A 20919-nucleotide genomic window follows, 5' to 3' on the forward strand; every position below is an offset into this window, starting at 1 on the left:
GGACAACATGTCATTCATTATACGGTGGTGCTCAACCAACTGTTCAGACATGTCATGGCTTATTTTCCTAAGTTTATCTCGAATGTCTAAATAACCATCCTTTGTACTGTTTTGACTCTGGATATCAATTGTCCAAGATCGTGTCCTCTGAGACTCTGTACTATGCCTATCCATTCTGGATAAAGTAGAGTGTAACCTCAATAGGTTATAACTTCTTCAAACACCAGGAACTAACATGCAATTGATTAGAAGTAGCATGCAACCATAGATTTTGACATGCAGCTGATTAGAAGCAACATGCAACCACCAGATTCACCAAGAACTAACATGCAAATGATTAGAAGTAGCATGCAACCATAGATTTTGACATGCAACTGATTAGAAGCAACATGCAACCATAAATTATGACATGCAAGATCTGGGTAGTTGTCAAAACTGACATGCAAACTTCTACGAACCCTCAGGCTGGCAAGATCATGGCTTTGATACCACTGAAATGTCCCTTTCTCTGATTTTATATGATATTTCATGCCTCTAATCAGATTTTCAAAATCAAACAACCAATATCACAAAGATCCACCAAATTTCTCAATAAACCCCAAATCGGGTATGCCAGAAATAGTGCCAAAAGCTTTACAGCTTCACCTATTATTAATAAATCTGAAAGTGGACATTTTTACAGAAATTTGAGCAGCATAACAGCCTATAAAATGATATTTCCAGATCTGTATAACATGCACACAATAGCTCCCAAATGGAGGACAAAAACAATGCTCATCGGGCTCCCCAAAATAGCACAAAATAGCTCAGAATCACCACAAAAATTTAATAATCTATCACAGAAGTATAATCATATCCAAATACATATATTCAACTCTATTTTAACATTTAAAAGTCTGATATACAGCAACAACCCAAACTGATATGAAATACTCAACTGGAAACACCAAACTCTTACAAAAAAACACACCTGAAAAACTCACAAATCTGCATTATTCAGCACAAAGGCAAACTCTGCATGAGCATGCACATGGGATGGCTTCAAACTCTCGTCCTTAGCCTTCCTGGAAACCTACAAACTCCCGTTCTTGGGTCTCCCTGGAAACTTGCAAACTCCCGTTCTTGGGTCTCCTTCACAGGTTTGGCAGCCTCTGAAGAATAACAAAGAAATGAGCAAAAATCAAGTTCTGGAATGAGCCCAAAATGCCTCCAAACTCCTTAAAAGAGGGCATAACCCTAACTCACGTCCAAGAGGGGTTAATAAAACATATTTTAATAATAATTTTCATTTATTAGTCCATTAGCTTTCAAAGATTATCCCCCTTTTCCGAAACTTCACCTTTTTGGGCTTGCCTGCCTAGAAAAGATTATTATTTTTAATTATTTGAAAAGGGGACATGACACTCCACCATCTGTATTCATTATTTAAGAGGTGATGATCTCTAAGGTAATGAATACTTGTATTAAAGACATTATGAGAGATGATGATCTCTTATATAATGTATTGAACAATATAGAACTACTATTAGATCTAGGTGAGTTCAAGATCATTGTGACATAAACATCTCCATGTCTATGAATCACAACTTGGATAAATGAAGAACTTATTATCCGAGGAAGAATTTATTCTTCAGATTTTATCCTGTGTTCTGGTAGATCTTAACTCAAGATCAAGTTGTGATATAGGATAGCTAGTTCCTATGAATCACAACCTTGGTAAATGAAGAACTTAATCTTTCTTCAGATTTTATCGCATGTATTGTATTACATGCAATACTAACATCACTAGTATAAAGTGATAAGTCATAGTGTGATATGAGTTAGTATCATATGTTACATGATACCATTTTTTTCAAAAGATTCAAATAGATATAGAGTATCAATCTATGCTTATTCATCATAATTAATGATGCTAGATATGCTATCTCTTAGTATGATTATCAAGTTAAGAGGGAGTGTTAAATTAAAATATTAACCATGATAACCATATTGGTCTGAGAAGTGCAGACTGCACCTTAATCTTCACCTATTATTATCATAAAAAGCATATATCTACACTAGACTTGGCATTAGAATTGGCGGCTATCCTTGGCAGAAATTATATTGCGTACTAACTATAACAAATGGTTACGTTAGTTAAACATTGTATTATTTCCTTCTAGGCGCCGATTTCTATAAGTGGTGTTTGGGCCGACCTAGAGAGGGTCATGTCCCTTTAAGGGACATCCCCTTTGGTCTTGATATAAAGGGTAGGTTTTATTGTAGTTTGAGGACACACAATAAACACAAGTCTGCTCCCCCAAGCAAAATTATCTATACAAATAGATTGCAGATATAAAACAAATTCAAATCAGAGTTAAAAGGTGATAACTCCTCCTACCTTTAGAACATTAAGAAGATTATCTTCAGCATTCTAAAGGATATTACAGAAGTCTGAGTTTTAGAACAGAATTTGCAGAAACTTTACAACAACCAGCATCTATCCAACACAACTCTCAAACGTTTGTTCATACTCTCCTCTTTCCTGTCAGATTATTCTTTCAAGAAAAATCAATGCAGTATTATATTATTCACAGCTGCATCAAACCATCTCATCCTCCTTATATCATGTGAGAGCCGAAGCTGGCTCTTTTTGACTGAGCTGTATAAGATGTTCTTTTTTTCTAGTTTTTTTTTTTTTGTATTTTTCGGAATTTGTAATTGCAGTAAATTGACATACCGAAAATAATGGACAAATTTTACAATATGCTAAATACTGAGATGAAAACTTGTAATTTATCTTCACAAGAAACAAGCAAATTGCAATGTACTTTGACATTGACATTACCTAGGAATTACAAACTTAAAAAAACTGGCATAGCCGTTTGATCTCAGCCTAGAAAAACAATACTCTTTCCGTGATCTGGTAGAGCTCACGTGGCTAGCTGTAAGGCCTGTGAATTGCAGACTTGGTGTCATCTGCGAGCAGGTGTAGATGCCAAGAATGGTGTGAAATTGCAGGAGTGCCTGGGAAAATAATTTCCCAGGTCTGAAGTGAGTCACTGCTGTAGAAACACAGCGTGTACCAAGGGAAAAAATGCCTGCCCAAAGACAGTTGCAGGCAGCTCTCAATATGCAGATTGAAATGCCCAGAATTGACGTTGATGCTTGCAGAATAATGGACCCGTTAATCTCCTCCAAATGCCAATATGCAGATTGAAAAAATGCTCAACAGCAGATATAGAATTTCCCAGTTAACACAGATGCAATTGCCAACAGCGAATATAATCAAATTTAGAATTCCCACATACCAATTTCTTTAGCGACAATTCTCAAATAGAACACCAATTTTTAGAGTAAAAACCCACACCCAGCAGCAGTACAATTGGGCACACCAACCAATACATCAAATTCTCTGGCAATCCATTTGCCTCTCAGCCACAGAAGACACAGTATGAGAAGCCACTAAATTCAAATACCAAAACCTTAGTTCAAATCTATATTATTCCAAGTTTCTGGGACGAGGGAACGGGGGGACAGGGAAATGTGTTTCCAGGACAGATTTATTTTTTCTTGGAGCAAGGGGTGACAGGGGACGACTGCGGGATTAGTTATATAAAAAATATGGAAAATTAAAACTATATAGGAAAATTTTAAATATTCACATAATAACATGAATAAATCATGCTAATATAAATTATATAACCTTAACATACAATGTTTGTGCAAAATAATTAACTTTAGAGTTCACATGAGAGTGGAAATCAAACAAATTATCGAAACTGAAACATTAATTTTATGGGACAGCCAAGGGAAAGGTTTTTGCAAGTTTCCGAGTTTCTGGGACATCCTGAAAATGGGGATGGGTCAAATTTGGTTTAAATCCATCATACTTCAACAATGGATTGAATTCACCAAACTCAGTCAAACCCTCACCAAGAAATATTAAAGAGCAATAGACAATTGGATCATCTATTTGCTTCAAGAAGCCATCTGTTTTGTCACTTGGTTTCACTAACACACCATTAAAGAAGCTTCCATTTAATTTTTTTAAATAAGTAACTTTTTTGGCACACGGCTTCATGAAGACACTTTTCACCTCAGAGGCTTCAACTTCACAACACCAAATTATAACATAAAGTAACTTAAAGTACTTTATAACAATGAAGCCTCATTAATAATTTAACAAATATGAACTCCATCAATTAAATGCATCAACCATGTGCGGATGGCTACTAACTGCCAATGCCAACACTGCACTGCCAAATTTAGTTATTGCCCAAAATAGACTTACTATAAATAGCAAGTTCACTTTAGAGACCCTCAAAAATCATTGTCAGCTCACGAGGGTCTCCATGATGAACTGACCAAGACGAGCGTAGGAACCTACTAAAAATGGGGATATTACATATCACCTACTTGCCTCTCTCAATTTTTGAAATCTGAATATTACTCATACACACACCAACTCAAAATTGTTGCACTGCCACTCTTTTATTGACTTGTCAAGATTTAAAATATATTAAAAAATGCCCATTACAGGCGTATCAAAACATCCATCAACAATTGCCAAGAATAATGCAGAAACATCATGAAGATGCCTTGTTTTATTTCAGTATAGTTGCAAAATCGTCATGAAGATACATTCTCTTGTATGGTTTTGCAGGACCTGACGACGATATCTACTAGAGCATCTGAATGATGCCGTTGGATCAGACTGTTCGACAGTTTCTTTTATTAGTGTTCCCTATTAAAAGACGGCTGCAGAAAAATACTTAGGTCACAAAAATATTCAAATGCTTAGCAACTTTACAAAACAAAAATACTCATCCAACTGTGTGGATGTTATAAACCTGCCAATATCGTGTGTCTGCACTTGCATACATAGCACAAGTTATTATTAGTCATTATGGCAAATGTGCATCTAACCTTATTTGGTATTGTTACTAAACTTTTGTTCATGCCTAAATTTAGTATATTCAGCCAGTACAAAGAAAATTTGCAATATATACATTTCATTTTCAATATTGAGTCAAACAAATCTTTTGTATTGATCATTGTTGTTTTTAAAGAACATTGATCATGCAACTGATATACAATTGATTATATATAAAACATATATGCTGAACATATTATGTATTTTCCTCAGACAGGCTGTTAGAGTAGCCTATAATGTACTGATAATGCCTATGCTATACAAGTAATGATACATAAGGAAAGATATAAATGAAATTCGCAGGAGGTTCAAGGGAACCAGTCATTGCCTGTGATGACTGGTTGATTGTCCTGCCTTGGTCACATGTCAGCTGCATTGAGTCTTCTAGATCTTTAGAGAGTTTGCCAGTACCCTGTACACACAAAAGAAAGGGGGGTTAGATCAACATATCTAAGCAATGATGGACTCCTCATCTCTAGCGAAAAACATCTATTCAGTCCTCATGTTCAATGTTTGCATAACATACGAATTCAATATACTATGAAAACATATGTAATCAGCATCCAAAGAAGAAAATAATATAAGCAATCAGCATGATACAAGAATCTATTTCATCTTCAGCAGGAACATTTCAGCCATCCAATAGAACAATCAGCAAGTAAAGTTAATTGCAGCTCAAAGATAAGGTAAAAGGATTAAGAATGACAGAGTAATCAAAGTATATCACCACGAGGAGGACACAAATCAGAAATGTGGCAAAGTGAAGTTTGCAAATATGAAACGACTTGGTATCAAGAATAACATGAAACAATTAAAAAATGAAGAGAAATGTTTTCATGAGTGAACTGAGCACACAGTTATATCTGCAGATATCAGACAGAAGATCCTTACAGCCAAGCAAGTAATTTGATGGTACCCACAAGGAAGAGTAAGGGAGTTGAAACCAACGGGTTCCTATTGTTTACCGTACAGGGTAAAGATACTTAACACATGTAGTATAGCATGATACAACACAAAACAGATACTTTATTCATATATGCACTCAATGCTTACAATCTGAATACAATGATTACAACGATGATCCAAAGTCCATCTTGGACGGTGTACATATACCTTCCCGAAGGGGTGACTCAAGCATCACGCGCCCATTCGGATGCTATTCTATTCGTTGGCTACATAATAATTATCGACAACATGCTAATCTACCCGTCAGCTATTTTATAACTTTACCAACAACATCATCCCCCCCAAAAAGAAAAGTTGTCTCTGGACGACAATTACAAAATATTCACCCATGCTGCTTTCACTGTTTCCAACTCTTGGGTACATTGAGCCAAGTGTCATTGAATTGCCTTCAACTAGATGAGCAGCTCCTCCTGAGCTCTCCATGCATCCACCAAGACAACTTCACGTCCAACACTTACTCCAAGTGCCTCAAAGCATATCAACCCTCTTGAAAGGCTTGCTCTAGTGCTCTCTCTACCTCTGGTACACAGACACTCTATGCCTGCAACAGCTCTAGGTCTCATCAACTGGTCATACTTCCCACGACCAATAACTGCACCGACTGGGGGTCTAGGGGGCATTGCCCCTAGCGGGGTCAAGGGGCAGCGCCCCCGCTGCCAAGACCAAATCAACACCCTCAAACTCACACAAAAGTCCATGGAACACACCATTTGCATAGTAGTTGTGGCGTCTCCTTCGTAGTATAGTCCCTAGCGAAGTGGCCCCAAAGATTGCATGCCTGACATTGTATCATTGGCCGTCCACTCGCATTGTATAGTATTCGATTCCGGCCTCCGTTGTTATTGTTGTTGTTTCCACCCCTTTTGCGTCTATTATTGTTGCAATATCCCCCTAAAGTTGCATCTTTGCTTGTGTTATTGCTGTTGGACACTTCCTGCGTTAATAACACTTGCTGGTGTCCTTTTGATTTCATGTTAAATAGACACTCCTTTAGGGCCCGTTTGGTTGCTGGAATATAAATTAAGCATTGGCATTCGGAATGCTGGCTTTGGGATTCTGGAACTTGGAATCCAGATTATGATTAGGGAATCCAATTTGGGACTGTTTGGTTGACCAAGAATTCATTGTGAGAATACAAATTTCCTCCGTTTGGTTGCACATTGTGGAATTGGAATACTAGCCAAAATAACATGCAAAATATTAGCATCCAGCTGTAGCATTATCATCATGGAAAAAAATTCAATACTTATTTGGTTTGTTGAAGTCCAAACATTTTTAACAAGTATAAAAAGATTAAGTCATGTTGAAAGTAAACATTATCATAACGGATGAGAACAAGATTGTACTAATGGATACTAAAACTTTTATGACTCTTGCTCTATATAAAAAATACCATTGATTATAATTCACATAATTACTGATATGAAATATGTATATTGTTCAAGTCTTGTTGAATGAATCCGAATCACAGGAATTGATGAAATAAGAGTCAGAAACATCCCATTAAAAATATATATATATATTTGTAGAGATCCAATAAAAAATTTGATCATCACAACATTCAAACTCATAGGTGCAAAGTCTAAATGTTTATATTAAAATTTTACGAAATCTTACCTGGAAACACTTTTACACCAGAAAAAAATCAACAGAGTAGATTGTTTTTGTCCTGCATACGATTCATTTAACTGAGAAACAATGTATGTGAAAAAGTTATTTCATCAAACTTTTTTGTAGTAACTATTGAGGTGGATCAAGCGGAAAAAGCCTGATAAATTACTCAATAGTGGCAAATATATGAGCAAGTAATAGCGGAAAATTTTCCCCCCATTTAAAAAAATTAAATTTCAAAAATTAGTGCAAAAAAAAGTGCCCCCAAATGGGCATCTGAAAGTCAAACCCAATTAACTTTTACTTTAATTGAAATCCTCATTTTCAAAAAATGGGAATTAAAACGAGAATTCCAAATAACAAGTATTTTGAAGGAATTTGGAATCCTTGTTTTGGGGGTCAAATAGGGATACTGGATTCCACTTTTTCCCAATTCCAATTCCGATTGTGCGGACCCAAACAATGGATTAGAATTTTTTTAGAATTCTGAATGCCAATTCTATTCTAATTCCAGCTACCAAACGGGCCCTTAGGGAATGTCCGGCAACCTGGCAGATGTCACAAAACTGTTTCTTCGGACATGAGCCCTTCGTATGGCCATCCTCTTTATAGTCTGTGCACCACAGTTCTCCCTTCACCGTGTCTGGATTTTTTTTCAAATTCTTAAATTCTTTCATCATTCGGAGCATATCTTTCTGTAATGCTTGAACCTTCTTGTTCAATTCCTCGTCACTATTGCTACTTTCAAATGATGAATCTTTTGAATCCGAGGATTTATGCTTTTTCTTCTTACTTGTCTTTTGTTCACTTTCTAAATCCATTGCATGACTATACGCGTCGGTGTACGACGTGGGTGGTACAATCTTCATCTTCTTTTTCAGAGCCGGCTGTAGCCCCTCCACAAACCATCGTTTTTTTCAAACTGTCTGCCAGTTGACTTTTCATCTTTCCAACCAGCTCTTTCAGTCATTTGGCATAGGCCCAGATTGTTTCATTCTTCCCTTGTTTAGTACTATATATCTCCGCTACTATTTCATTATCGTCCCGAAGCAATCTGAACTCTGCTATGAACTCTTTTCTAACGTTCGCCCATGCAGTCAGTTTTTGGGGGTCGGCATCGAAAAACAAATCAATTGCCACACCCCGTAGGGTTGCTAGAAATTGTCTGACCCAATCATCCTCATCTGTCACGCCATTTGCCGTTCATATGGTTTCGCACGTTTTGCAATGTCGGATTGGGTCTGCCGTACCATCACTGTTAAACTTGGGTAATTTTTCTTTGGGAACTGCCATTGTAACTTTCTTTTGATTCTTAGGTACTTGCTGAGCACCTGCGTTGTTCTAAGCACCCGCACTGTTCTGAGTACATGTGCTGTTCAAAGTATTCGCGCTGTTCTGAGTACCCGTGCTATTCCGAGCACCCGCGTTGTTCTACCCAGCCACATCGTTCTGCACACCTGCGTTGTTCTACACACCCACGCTGCTCCGGATAATAGCCTTGCTTCCAACAACTGCATTACTTGGTGAAAGGTCTTCTTCAAGTGAAGTTGTTCGATTCTCCGCCTGTATTTGTTCATTTGGTGTATCGGGAACAAAGAGTTCACTCCACACTCGTGCTCCCTTGGCACTTCGAGCCATGCGAGTTGCTTCCCTTCCGTTTGGACACTCTCCCCTCGGTGTATACAGGTTAAGGAACTCCTCTGTTTCTTCCACCAAATTTAATCATTTTCAAGTCTCCTCCAACAATTCCTTGGCACTCCTCAGCCTATTAGGTGAGTGCACTCCCTCCGTTTGTGTCTCTTCACCCCTTCGGTGCCCCTCGGCAATTTGCTGAAGCTTCTGCCTGCACTCTGCCTGCTGTGCTAAAATTAAAATTTCTTGTGCTGTACATAGTTCATCCTTGTCTTTTACCTTGTTCCTATCCTTGTTAAGCAAATTCGACATTAATCTTCATAACATTCCTTCGTTCCAGGTACGTCTGGCAACGGCACCAAATGTTTACCGTACAGGGTAAAGATACTTAACACATGTAGTATAGCACAATACAACACAGAACAAATACTTTATTCATATATGCACTCAATGCTTACAATTTGAATACAATTACAACGATGATCCAAAGTCCATCTTGGACGGTGTACATATACCTTCCCGAAGGGGTGACTCAAGCATCACGCACCCGTTCAGATGCTATTCTATTCGTCGGCTACATAATAATTACCGACAACATGCTAATCTACCTGTCGGCCATTTTATAACTTTACCGACAACACCTGTGGCATCTGCACTTTCAGCGATAAAAGTAAAGGAGAAATCCAGAGCCTGTAGGCAGCCATTTTGTTAACAGTAAAGAAGATTCACATTAATGGTGCCTTTATTCAACAAAGGAGAATGCACTCACTGGGAATTAAGTCTATCACATTTTCTTTTCTTAGAATGGAAAATAAACAAGCTCAAATCTGTAACCACGATAATTTTTGCCAAAAGAGTTATTAATCATGGTGACTTATAGAACATTCAAGAGAAAGGCTGAGAATGTCAATACAAACTGAAACCCATAAAGAATTACACCTAATAATGGAAGCAAAAACAACATAGAGACTCCCAACAGCATGAAAGTGAAAAGGAGAAGCCGTCGAAACTCTCTAGAGGCAAAACTTGCAGTCCAGATTCAAATAGAATCAAGATTCAAAAAACCAATTGATATGGAGCACAAAATAATTGTGTCTAAGATCGGTGCTGAATGTAAAAGAAAATAGAATGTCATGGCGGCCAGTATGTGAGATGCTTTCAAATCAAGAAAAGCATAGAAAAGGAAAAACACATGAGAAGAAAGTAATCTGAAGGCTTATGAAAACTTTGAGATTTGATCATGTTTTCTTTTGGCATTTTATTTCACCATTTTCAATTGTCCAATTAATAGCATTGTGGTATTTTGTTATGTTATTAATTTATTAAATAGATGATTAAAATAATTCCGTCATTATAAAATCTCATAAATTATATTTGTAATTTGATAATTATTAGCTGATGAATTTATAAATCAGTTAGTATTTATTAAACTATTTATGGACAAATAATAGTTAAGGGGGGACAATAGGATTATTTATGATTTTTGGAGTTTCCTTCAAGAAGGGTTTAGTTGATTAAAGTCAAATGGAGAGAATATAGGAGATAGTTAAGTCCTTTTAGAGTTGGTTTTGACTCAGTTTGGGGGGCTTTTAAGGTGTTTTTAAAGAGCTTTCACAGTGGGGTATGAGGTGGCTTGACCTTGTCATCAAGCACATTCCATTTGAAGGTGTTTTAGGTGCCATTTCTGGGCATTTTTTCCTAAATTCGACCCAGTTGGTTGAATTAGCATTGTGGTTAATGAGTTTCACAACTCACTTTAGGGGGTTCTCTCGTATGATATTCAAAGTCTATCTTGGAGACTATTTTGGCATAGTTTTTATCATCTTTTTGTCATTTGCAAAGTACTGTAGTGTGATTTGATCGAACTGATTAGTGAAAGCTTTATTTTTCCTTTCAGTTTTGTCACACTTTCTACCTATTTTGTTGAAATTTAATGCAGAGGTTGCAGGTCATATATAGAAGATGTAATGTGTTCTTTATCGTGAAATATCCATTTTCCTTTACTGGGCAAATAGTCATTTCAACCTTTCTGCAAAACATTTATGCATGTGCATGTCGAAGGCAAGTTGTGTGAGTTTAATCATTGCTTCATGATTTTCAAGTGTGAAGGTTTTTCTCTGAATATCATAGATTTGAAATCCAGTTGCATCACCATAGGCTAAATTTTTCCTTTCTGTCATCTTTCTTTGCCTTTCCCACAGGAAGTTTTCGTGAGTTTTAGTGAAGTATCTTATAGGAATCGGCCTAGAAACTGGAAGTTTCACTTCAATTGCATGTCTCATGTAGAATTGATTCCCATGTTATGCCAGAATTGTTGAACTTTTTCATTTCAGCACTGGGTGCAAATTCTGGTACTTAACAGGTATCATTCTGATAACACCATCTGTCGTAACAGTTTAGGCAGAAATATCAACATACTCAAAAGCAATAGCAACAACAACATGCTGACCCATACAAATAGAATTGACATATGCTAAAACCAGTAGATCAACAAGGACACAAGTGGTAGTTGTTGTCTGCTAGATATGGCAGAGCCTTGTGCCAGATGTGGAAGTAGTCAAATGCCAAATATGGAAGTGGTTCTATGCCATATATGGAAGTGTTCACCTGCCAGGTGATGGAACCCAAATTTTTTGCAAAATTTAGCACCCCCATTTATGATAAAGTTGAAGATGCAAGATGGAGAGATAATCATGATAGAGCATTGTTAGCGATGTCAAGAAGACATGGTCAAAATTTGATATTTCCATAAAGAATTGAAAAGAGATACTTCATACATGAACAACAACAATAGCATAGAAAATATCCAATAGATATATCTCCAGAATTTGTTCATGACATAGTTTAAAAATAAAACAACTGTTCAGATTGATATACCAGCATGCAACAGTTTCTAAACATTGCAATCAGGAGGAGAAAGGCGGGTTTTGATCTACATAATGTTTATGATGAAAGTTTTACTAAGTGCACCAATATTGATGCAGCCATGATTTAAGTTTTCAATGACTGTAAACAGAAGGAGCAAAATGCAAATTCTAATTTTCCTAATTTCTGTGGTGGTAAATTTACAGAGGATATGAACTTATAGAATTTATGCATACAGCTGATTCACAGAAACAAGAAGAGAAAACAAGCATCACCACACATGCATAATAACCCATATTGGTGATGAACAAATACATGGGGAAACATCAAGTTTTGTTATTTTTGTTTAGGTACTGTCATGTTTTGCAGTTAAGGTTCAGATATTTTTGCTTAAATATTGTATCGTAATCATCTTTTTGTATGATATTTTTAGCTAATAATTGTGTATTACAAATGAATTAGTGTACCCAGTAGGTGGCTATCTATATGGAGAATCTATATGATTGACTTCTTACAACTACAATCTGTTTTAATTTTTAAATCTCAGAAAAAACTGCACAAGCATTTGTTTATATCTAGATGCAGATGTCAATCAATTAACATATGTAAATTATTTCATTTATCATCATGCTGGCAAATAGGCTTGTATAATGTGCTGAAATGATGGTTCATTTTTTCCCGATTCATGATGTTCCTCCATTTGTAAATTTTTTCTCATGCAGAATGACAAATTGGATTTTTTGAAGCCTGGTTCACTTCAGCATCTTGGAGATAATATGCTTGCTTTATTATGTGAAGTATTGACATCACCTCATTTGCAAAATGTGAAATTGCACAAAGATGGAGACTCTGATAAACAACAAATTGTCTATTTTGATGTGGTGGTAAGAGTCAAGACATGTATTAAATATGGTATAGCTAGTGTTTTTCACATGTGTGTTCAAGTACTCACAAATGTATAGCATCCTGTGTCTAGAAGCTGAAATTACAGCACTGTCGATTTGATGAAAAAATTACTTTTAAAGTATTGGATTGTCATAAAGTTGGATTAGTAAAGTAGAAATTGTTGATGTCATGCTGACACCACAGTCTGTGCTAATGTATATAAATTGATACAGTCCACTCTCTGCTCAAATTTCTTTGGCCACCTTGTGCTGTGATTTTTATAGGGCACAATGTAATAGTTTTTTCCTTATATATACATTGTGCATATAATTTTCATTGCTGACAGGCTAGCTGAAATTAGGATGTTAACATTGTCAGCATTATATATTACAATTTCAAAATTTTGCTTTGTTTTTGGATTGAAACAACAATGTTGTAAATTGTAATAATTTTATAATTAGAATTTTAGTTATGTTCATTATGATATTGTAATCTTTTTTGATGATGTTATAGGGATGTAGTATAAATTCTCAGGGTTTCACCAACTAGTTTGTTTGCAGCATTCATTGCGAAGTTGGAAATATAGTCAGTGTGGTAGTGCTTGCTATTCCTAATAAAACAAATACTTAGTAACAATGAAGATGACAGTGCATACCAAATGGCAAATAGTAAAATTTATCTTTGTTTTCTCATGAAATTATTACAGAGAAAAAGAGTAGGGATGGTCAGCTAAGGATTACAGTTGGTCCCACTACGTCATACTATCTTCCTTGATGATACACAACATAGTTAAAGGACCCGATGGTTGCCAAGAAGAACACAACCATAAATAACCAACACTTATAACTACTTGAGAATTACACACAGCTTAACATGAACAATTAATGTATTTTCAAATAAGCAATATTTTCATACATAATGACAAATATTGTATGCTAACTACATCATCCCCCCCAAAGAAAAAGTTGTCTTCCAAATGACAAGTAAATATCAAGTAATATTTGGGAAGACTAATAACAAAATGTAGACAATGACTTGTACCATGCAAACTGAAACTTGTGGGGTACTTGAAAAATCAAATGGGGGCTTGGGGTAATTCCCCTAGCAAGGTTGAGGAGCAATATGCCACTGTTGAGGTCAATGGGCAGTGTCCCTTCTGGGGGTCTAGGGTACTCTATGGTGCAAATGAGGACCTTTAAAACCACACGACATAGTTCAAAAACTCTCACTCAACAACTCTTTTGGCCCAGAATTTTTAAAAATTTGGAACTCGACAAAAATTCAAGAATTGACCAAAACTTGGTGAAGACTCGACATTAATTTGGAATTTTAGCAAACAATTATATAAATTAAAATGTATTCTTCAGAACCACACATTACTGATTTTTTTTGAGCATATTACTAATTTCTGTCATATATAAATTAAAATTAGATTTTAATACATACCATAGATCAAAATCCAACTTCAACTCTAAATATGCTATAATGCCACTTCCACTAGCCATGTCATATGTAGAAGTTGCCCAATCTATAGAGATTTTTTGGCAAATGCAAATAAATATCCCAATTCTCCGTCACCCCTTCCTAATCAAGTTTTTTATTTGACGAATTCCAATAACTAATGGGGATTTTGGAATGGATATCCCAATGCATGAATTTGTTTCTCATTTCAACAAGTTCACATGAAGAATTCCAGCTATTGCTCACCCTATGATTGAGAATTTGAAGTGTTTATTGTCAAGGCTTAAGTGCCCGATGAAAGTGTTTTGTTGAGAAGAACAACTCCAGCTACTCTTGCAGCTGCGCAGACTTGGGCTACTGAGCCTGAAGATGATCTCATCCTCGCTGGGCAGATAAAAAGTGAACCAAATGGATCTTGGGAAAGCTCTTCTTTGGATTCGTATTCTTTGTTTGGTAGAACACATCCCTATGGTGCAAAGGTTGGCTAATGAGCTACTTGCCATCAAAAAGAAAATAAGTCAAGTTGTTTTCTCTTTTCCTTACAAGGACACTCCAAGGAGGCTGCATCCCAATGCTGCTCACAATTCTGCTGTAAATGCAGCTGTGAAAGGTTCTGATTCCGAAGAAAGTGATCTTGCTATAATTTTTTAGGAAAAGGAAACAAACATAGCTGGCAACTGTCATATTTGGTCAGTGAATTATCAAGGATCTACTGTGCAAGATACCATGGGGAGTAAATCTTCAGGTTATAAAAATAATCTTGCCAAGAAGTTGGTTAATGAGGACAAACATGTCTTAAGCTGTGGAAAGATGAACATGCAGAAAGGTGCAAGTCAAGCTGAATAGAATGCATTTATGTTTCATGAACTTGAATGTATCCAGCATGAGACTGCTACCCCAAAACTTGATGACGACCATTTCATGAACATCATAGAGGAGTTTTCGTCAAGCACTGTTCACATTTATTATAAATCTGGAGTTTGTGAGCAGCATGATGTAGAAGCAAGCAATGTCGTGTTTTCACTTGAATCACATGAGGTATCCCATTCTGATTGGCGGAATGTTGCAGTTGATAAGGGTACATCTGTAAAAGAAGAGTTTTCAGTTTTTCCTGTCAAGAGGATGTCCAATACAACATCACGCTTCGTTGAAAGTCACTGGGAAATTAGAAACTTCACTTTTTCCTGAGCACGAGGTTACAGTTTGAGGTGAAACTACACATACATTTGCAGATCAACAAGAGAAATCTGGATTTATGGGTCTACTTTGGAATGGTAGTGCATGTGATCCATTCGAAAGATAAATGAGTTTGTTCATTTTATACAAGGAATTGTCCTTCAAGTTATAATCCAATAGTACATGCTACATTCATACCTGGTTGTTGAGGATCATGTTAAGCATCACAAGCTTTTGAAGATGATCAGCTATTTTGGTCAACAATTTTCTCATGAACAAGGATTTGTTTCAGGGAAAAATTGGCTGGCTCTAGGATTCAGGTTTAATCGGGATTTTTGGCAGATTATTGCTACTTTTCTCTCATTCACACTACTATTCTTTCATAACAGAGGAAAATAATAGTAAGTACACTTACATAGTTCTTGACCGCAAATTAACTTCTCTCATGCACCTTTCCTTTCGAAGTTTCAAACACCTCAGAGTATATGCCCCAAAATACATTCTCCTCTATTTTATGATAAAGAAATGGTTTTTATAACCAAAAGAAATAATATCCCTTCCAAACTTATTGCACCACTCTACAAAACAAAACCAACACTTACAACTCTCTATAAGCAACCAACAATATGACTCTCCTTATCCAATATTGTAGCTTACAATAAAATGAAGCTGCACTTTTCTTTTCCACAAAAGCAACTATTATATTGGCTTATGGAGTATGCCATTATGAAGGTGACTTCCCATCATAAATAATGCCCAAAAGGTTACATAAGAAAACAACTCATTGCCATTATTAAGTCATGTTGAAGGTTGATATGAAAAACACAATAAGAAGTGACTTAATATTAGGTAAGGGGCGTAGCTATGCCCACCAAGATTCTCCATACTTTTTGTCATGGCATTCATTAGTACATTGTAGAAGCTAAAACAATCTAAATCTGGAAATGTTATTCTCAAAAGTAAAGCTCAAATGATTTCAGTATAAATTTGAAATTGGATTAGTATAAATGTAATATCGCTTTCAATTCGGAATTAGATTTTTTGATTCCTTAACCTGAGAATTTTGTCAAACACTTGCACACAAGGCATATACTGCAAGTCTATTTTCTGATTTCTTTCTAAATGCCAAACTTTAATAAATATGCTTGCAAAGAACTCCAAAACATCTAACAATGAAGATGCAAATGTTTTTGTATTTTTTGAAACATATAGCATTGATTACAAATGAGAAAATATGCATCTACAACAATAAGACATTAGGGCAACGCCTGCTATGATTTTGAATGATATTCTAATCAATTTTGACAACTTTCTTATATAAGATTCTGATATAAGTCAGATTACAAGACCTCCACAACTGATTTCTAAATCCCTACAAATGCCCTAAATATTTAGATCTTACCTCAATGCAATGCAATAATATAAATTAATATGAACCTGGAAACCACCCAAAATATCGGGATTTTACTGTAGCGAATCACTGTAGCAGAGTTACTGTAGCAGCGATACTGTTGCAGCATTACTATAGCAAGTTACTGTAGCAATATCCGACTTATTCCTTCAATCTCACTCCACAAATCTAGCCCTAGGACACAAATTTGGGACAATGAAAAGACGGAGTTGTCTTCTCCAATAGCTGCAACCCTTCGGAAGATCTTTCACCATGTCGGTTATGCAAATCAATGGGAGTGTTCATTCCCAATGATCAATGTAGCAACTGTAGAAACCCTTGGCTCCACAAGTTATCAAGTAGAGTAGATGGCAACACATTCGATGATCAACAATGTGGCTGCCTTCCCTATTTATTCTTTTCTTCCAATAGATGGACCTCCTTCTAGAAGAAATAAAATAATATTTAATTCCTCCTTCTAGAAGATATTTTAAATTTGTTTACTTAACTTTATTCACTTTTAATTAAATTAATTAAATATAAAGTCACCTTTTAATTTGAATTTTGTTTACCGTGCAGGGTAAAACGATACTTAATGCATGTAGTATAGCAAGATATAACATAGAACAAATACTTTATTCATATACGTAATATGCACTTTATTGCTTACAATATGATTCATATGATTACTATTGATGATCCAAAGTCCCTTCCGGACGGTGTACATATACTTTCACGAAGGGGTGACTCAATCGTCACGCGCCCGTTCAGATACTATATTGCCCGTTGGCTACAATATAGAATTTACCGAAAACATCATCCCCCCCAAAAGAAAAGTTGTCTCCGGATGACAATACAACAAAACTCAAAATAAACAACTAATTACATCAATGTATAGATACTAAACAGAGGGATGTGTCCCTAGTGTAGTGGCCATTTGTGCCCTCAGTTCGTTCAGCTCCGCCCGTAGCTTGTAGACTTACTCCTTTTGAACTTTCAATTCCGCTTCCATCTCCATCTGAAGCTCTAAAGCTAATTGCATCATCCCAACAATCTCTCCCAACTCTTTCTCCTTTTCATCTGCTACTCGCTCCTTCTCTGCTGCTAAATGTTCCTTCTCCGGTGCCAGTTTCTATAGCTGACTCTATCTGTCTAACAAGGCTGCCCTCTCGGATTCCCAGACTGCCCTCTCCGTGGCTAACCTGGTAGCTGACTCGTCCCGAGCCCTCTTAGCTACTACTTGATTTGCTTGGCTCCTCTGCAGGGTGTAATATGCCTCCCTGTTTATCTCCACTATCTCATGAGTCAAAGTCTCTACTCGACTCTCCATACCAAGACTTCTCGTCGTGGCCCAATCTTGTCGCATCTTTGCAGTCTCAACATTCAGCCATCCCCGTTCCTCGAAACAAACTGTAAAGGCAGCCGAGCATCCTAATCTCATGAAGGATACTACTCTCTCCAGCTCCTTCACTATTGAGTCCAAAGCCTAAATCTCTGCAGAGGCCACCACTTGGCGAGCTCGAGTCGCTAGAGTTGCTATATCAGCAAAGAATGTCTCTCTCATCACTGCTTCTGACGCTATTGGATGTTCTTGCTGCACACCCATAGCCCTCTCTACTGCTTCCGCCATATGCTCGATAGCGCTATGTGGTAGTCCCTCATCCTGTGTTGGCTCCTCTACCTGTGCCTGGAAAGGGTTTCCCTCTGGAATTACTTCTCGCATAGGTGTTTGCAGGTACACTCAAGGTGTTGGGGTATGGTGGAACCGTGTACTCAGGTACGTGCTCAACTTCTAGGTTATGCTCTCTTTGTCTCGCACAGGTGTTGCTAACAATGCCGTATCCACTGTAACCACTGCATCTGAACCCACTACGTCTGATTGGACACCCGATGTCCTCAAACCCTCACCTGTCGGTATCTCCATTACTCCTACCTCAGTGTCCATCTCTGTATTAGGTACACGTACCTCATCCCCAGCCTCTAGTAAAGCCTCACAAGAAAGCTCCATTGTTACCTTCGAAACGACTATCTCCATTGGTGTCGAATGTGCCTCTGCTGGTGCCTCAAGATAGCTTGTGTCTTTGCTCGTGCTTTCTCAGTAGGTTGAATCACAACTGAAGTTGGCATCATTACTACTGGTTGCCTAAACTGACCAAACCCCGAAATACTATGAATACCTACGGGAGCCAAATGTGCCTTTGTTGAAAGTGCAAGCCGTGGGAATCTCAATGGTGTAGCTGTAATCAGCTCTACCTCATCCTTTTCCTCCTCCCCATCGGTACCACTCTCCTCCGAAGAAGTCTCCTCCCGACCACTGTCGGTATTTCCTTTGTCTGGTCTTAGTCGTTTCTATTCGATTGTGGTCTTTGTGCCAAGTGTATCAAGATGTCTCCACTGCATGATTGGTGGTTCGCTTGGCGTGAGTGGTCTCGATTTGGGCTCCAGTGCATCGTTGGGGATCATTCGCGTTGTTGCCTCCAAGAATAGGTCGATGGCATAATGTGGCATGTTGAATGTCTTGTGTTGTAATGTTATGAATTCATACATCCGTTCGGCCAACAATGCAGCCCAGTCATACACCCTACCGTGCAAAATCCCGTTAATCATTGCTACACGTGGAAATCAAATGTTTGAGGCGTGGCTAGAGCCTGTGAGGCGACTCTTCACAACGTCCATGAGACAAAGCCAGTGACCTTCTTGCACATTGGATTTCTTTAACCCTCTACCCCTGGATGTGTCCGTGAGGGCTTCCTGTTCCGCCTGCGTCAGATCCCCACACGCGAGCTGTATTAACTGTATTTTTGCTTCCCGGCTCATCTTTTTAGGTTTGCTTTCCGGTGCCAAATGTTTACCATATAGGGTAAAATGATACTTAACGCATGTAGTATAGTAAGATATAACATAGAACAAATACTTTATTCCTATACGCAATATGAACTTTACTGTTTACAATATGGTTCAGATGATTACCATTGATGATCCAAAGTCCCTTCCAGACGGTGTAGATATACTTTCCCGAAGGGGTGACTCAATCGTCACGCACCTGTTCGGATACTATTCTACCCGTCGGCTACAATATAGAATTTACCGAAGAAATTGATTTAATCAATTTCTCCTTATTCCTCCACTTAGCCTTCGGAGAATGTAAATGCTAAGAACTCCACTTAGAGGCTAAAAAGATGGGGACATTACAATGAAACAATTATAGTTTGGTGTTAATGCCGTATCATATTTCCATTTAGCATTTAAATATCTATGCCTTATGTATATATATTAAATATATATTCCCGTTGTTGACGTTCGGTAGCTGTGGAGCTATATTCCTTACCTTTTCTGATTGTTTCTGTCTGAAAGTGTTATCTCCATTAGTGTTGATGTTTCATATGCTCACATGCATACATGAATGAGTATTGAAGAGACTAAACTATTTGTAATTGAAGAGCTACATCAAATGTAGCGTTGTGGCTCAAACATAACTGTAGTAGTATGTGGTTGTTGAAGTCTTCGTTGATGAATGATTCATCCAGATGAAGTATTGTGTCCTTTGGTATTGATCATTAAGACAACGAAGTATCTTCCTTGGTGATCGATTCACATATTTGAGTAGCTTTGTCTATTTGATTTAAAACGCTAGAGAACTTGGAGAGTCTTCACATTGACATATGGATGATCTCTCTTTTAATCTTTTGTGGTAGTCAAACTTCATTCATCGTCCTTTCTTTATGTCAAATATCAATATGGAAGAGTATTATTTTTAGCGTAGCTGCTGGAATTCTAAGAGATTTGAGAAATTGCTCCATACATGGCTGTTTTGGCAGTCTACTCAAAATAGTGTTATCATCTGGGCAACTTATGGGATTCCTTTATGTGTTAGGTCTTTGTATATCATCAACTTCAATCTTTGGTGACATTTTTCAGTAGTATGGTTTTCCTAGCATTGAGTGAGCTTTTGATGTTAATGTTATTGATAAATCTATCTACAGGTTCTTATTCTGTAGATGCGATCATTGCAGAAGTT

General features: G+C 37.1%; 1 protein-coding gene across 1 annotated transcript in view; it reads left to right on the forward strand.

The window, feature by feature from the left end:
- LOC149528928 (Zn-dependent exopeptidases superfamily protein) overlaps window positions 1-20919 on the forward strand; it is a 184700-nt gene that overhangs the window by 77321 nt on the left and 86460 nt on the right. The window contains exon 8 of the mRNA XM_089811392.1: window positions 12712-12873. Coding sequence (XP_089667518.1) covers window positions 12712-12873 — 162 coding nt within the window. The remainder of the gene's footprint in view (window positions 1-12711; window positions 12874-20919) is intronic.

The sequence above is a fragment of the Cupressus sempervirens genome, chromosome 11 (genome assembly GCF_028749045.1).
Source record: "Cupressus sempervirens isolate cs-2001-9-10 chromosome 11, ASM2874904v1, whole genome shotgun sequence".
NCBI lineage: Eukaryota > Viridiplantae > Streptophyta > Pinopsida > Cupressales > Cupressaceae > Cupressus > Cupressus sempervirens.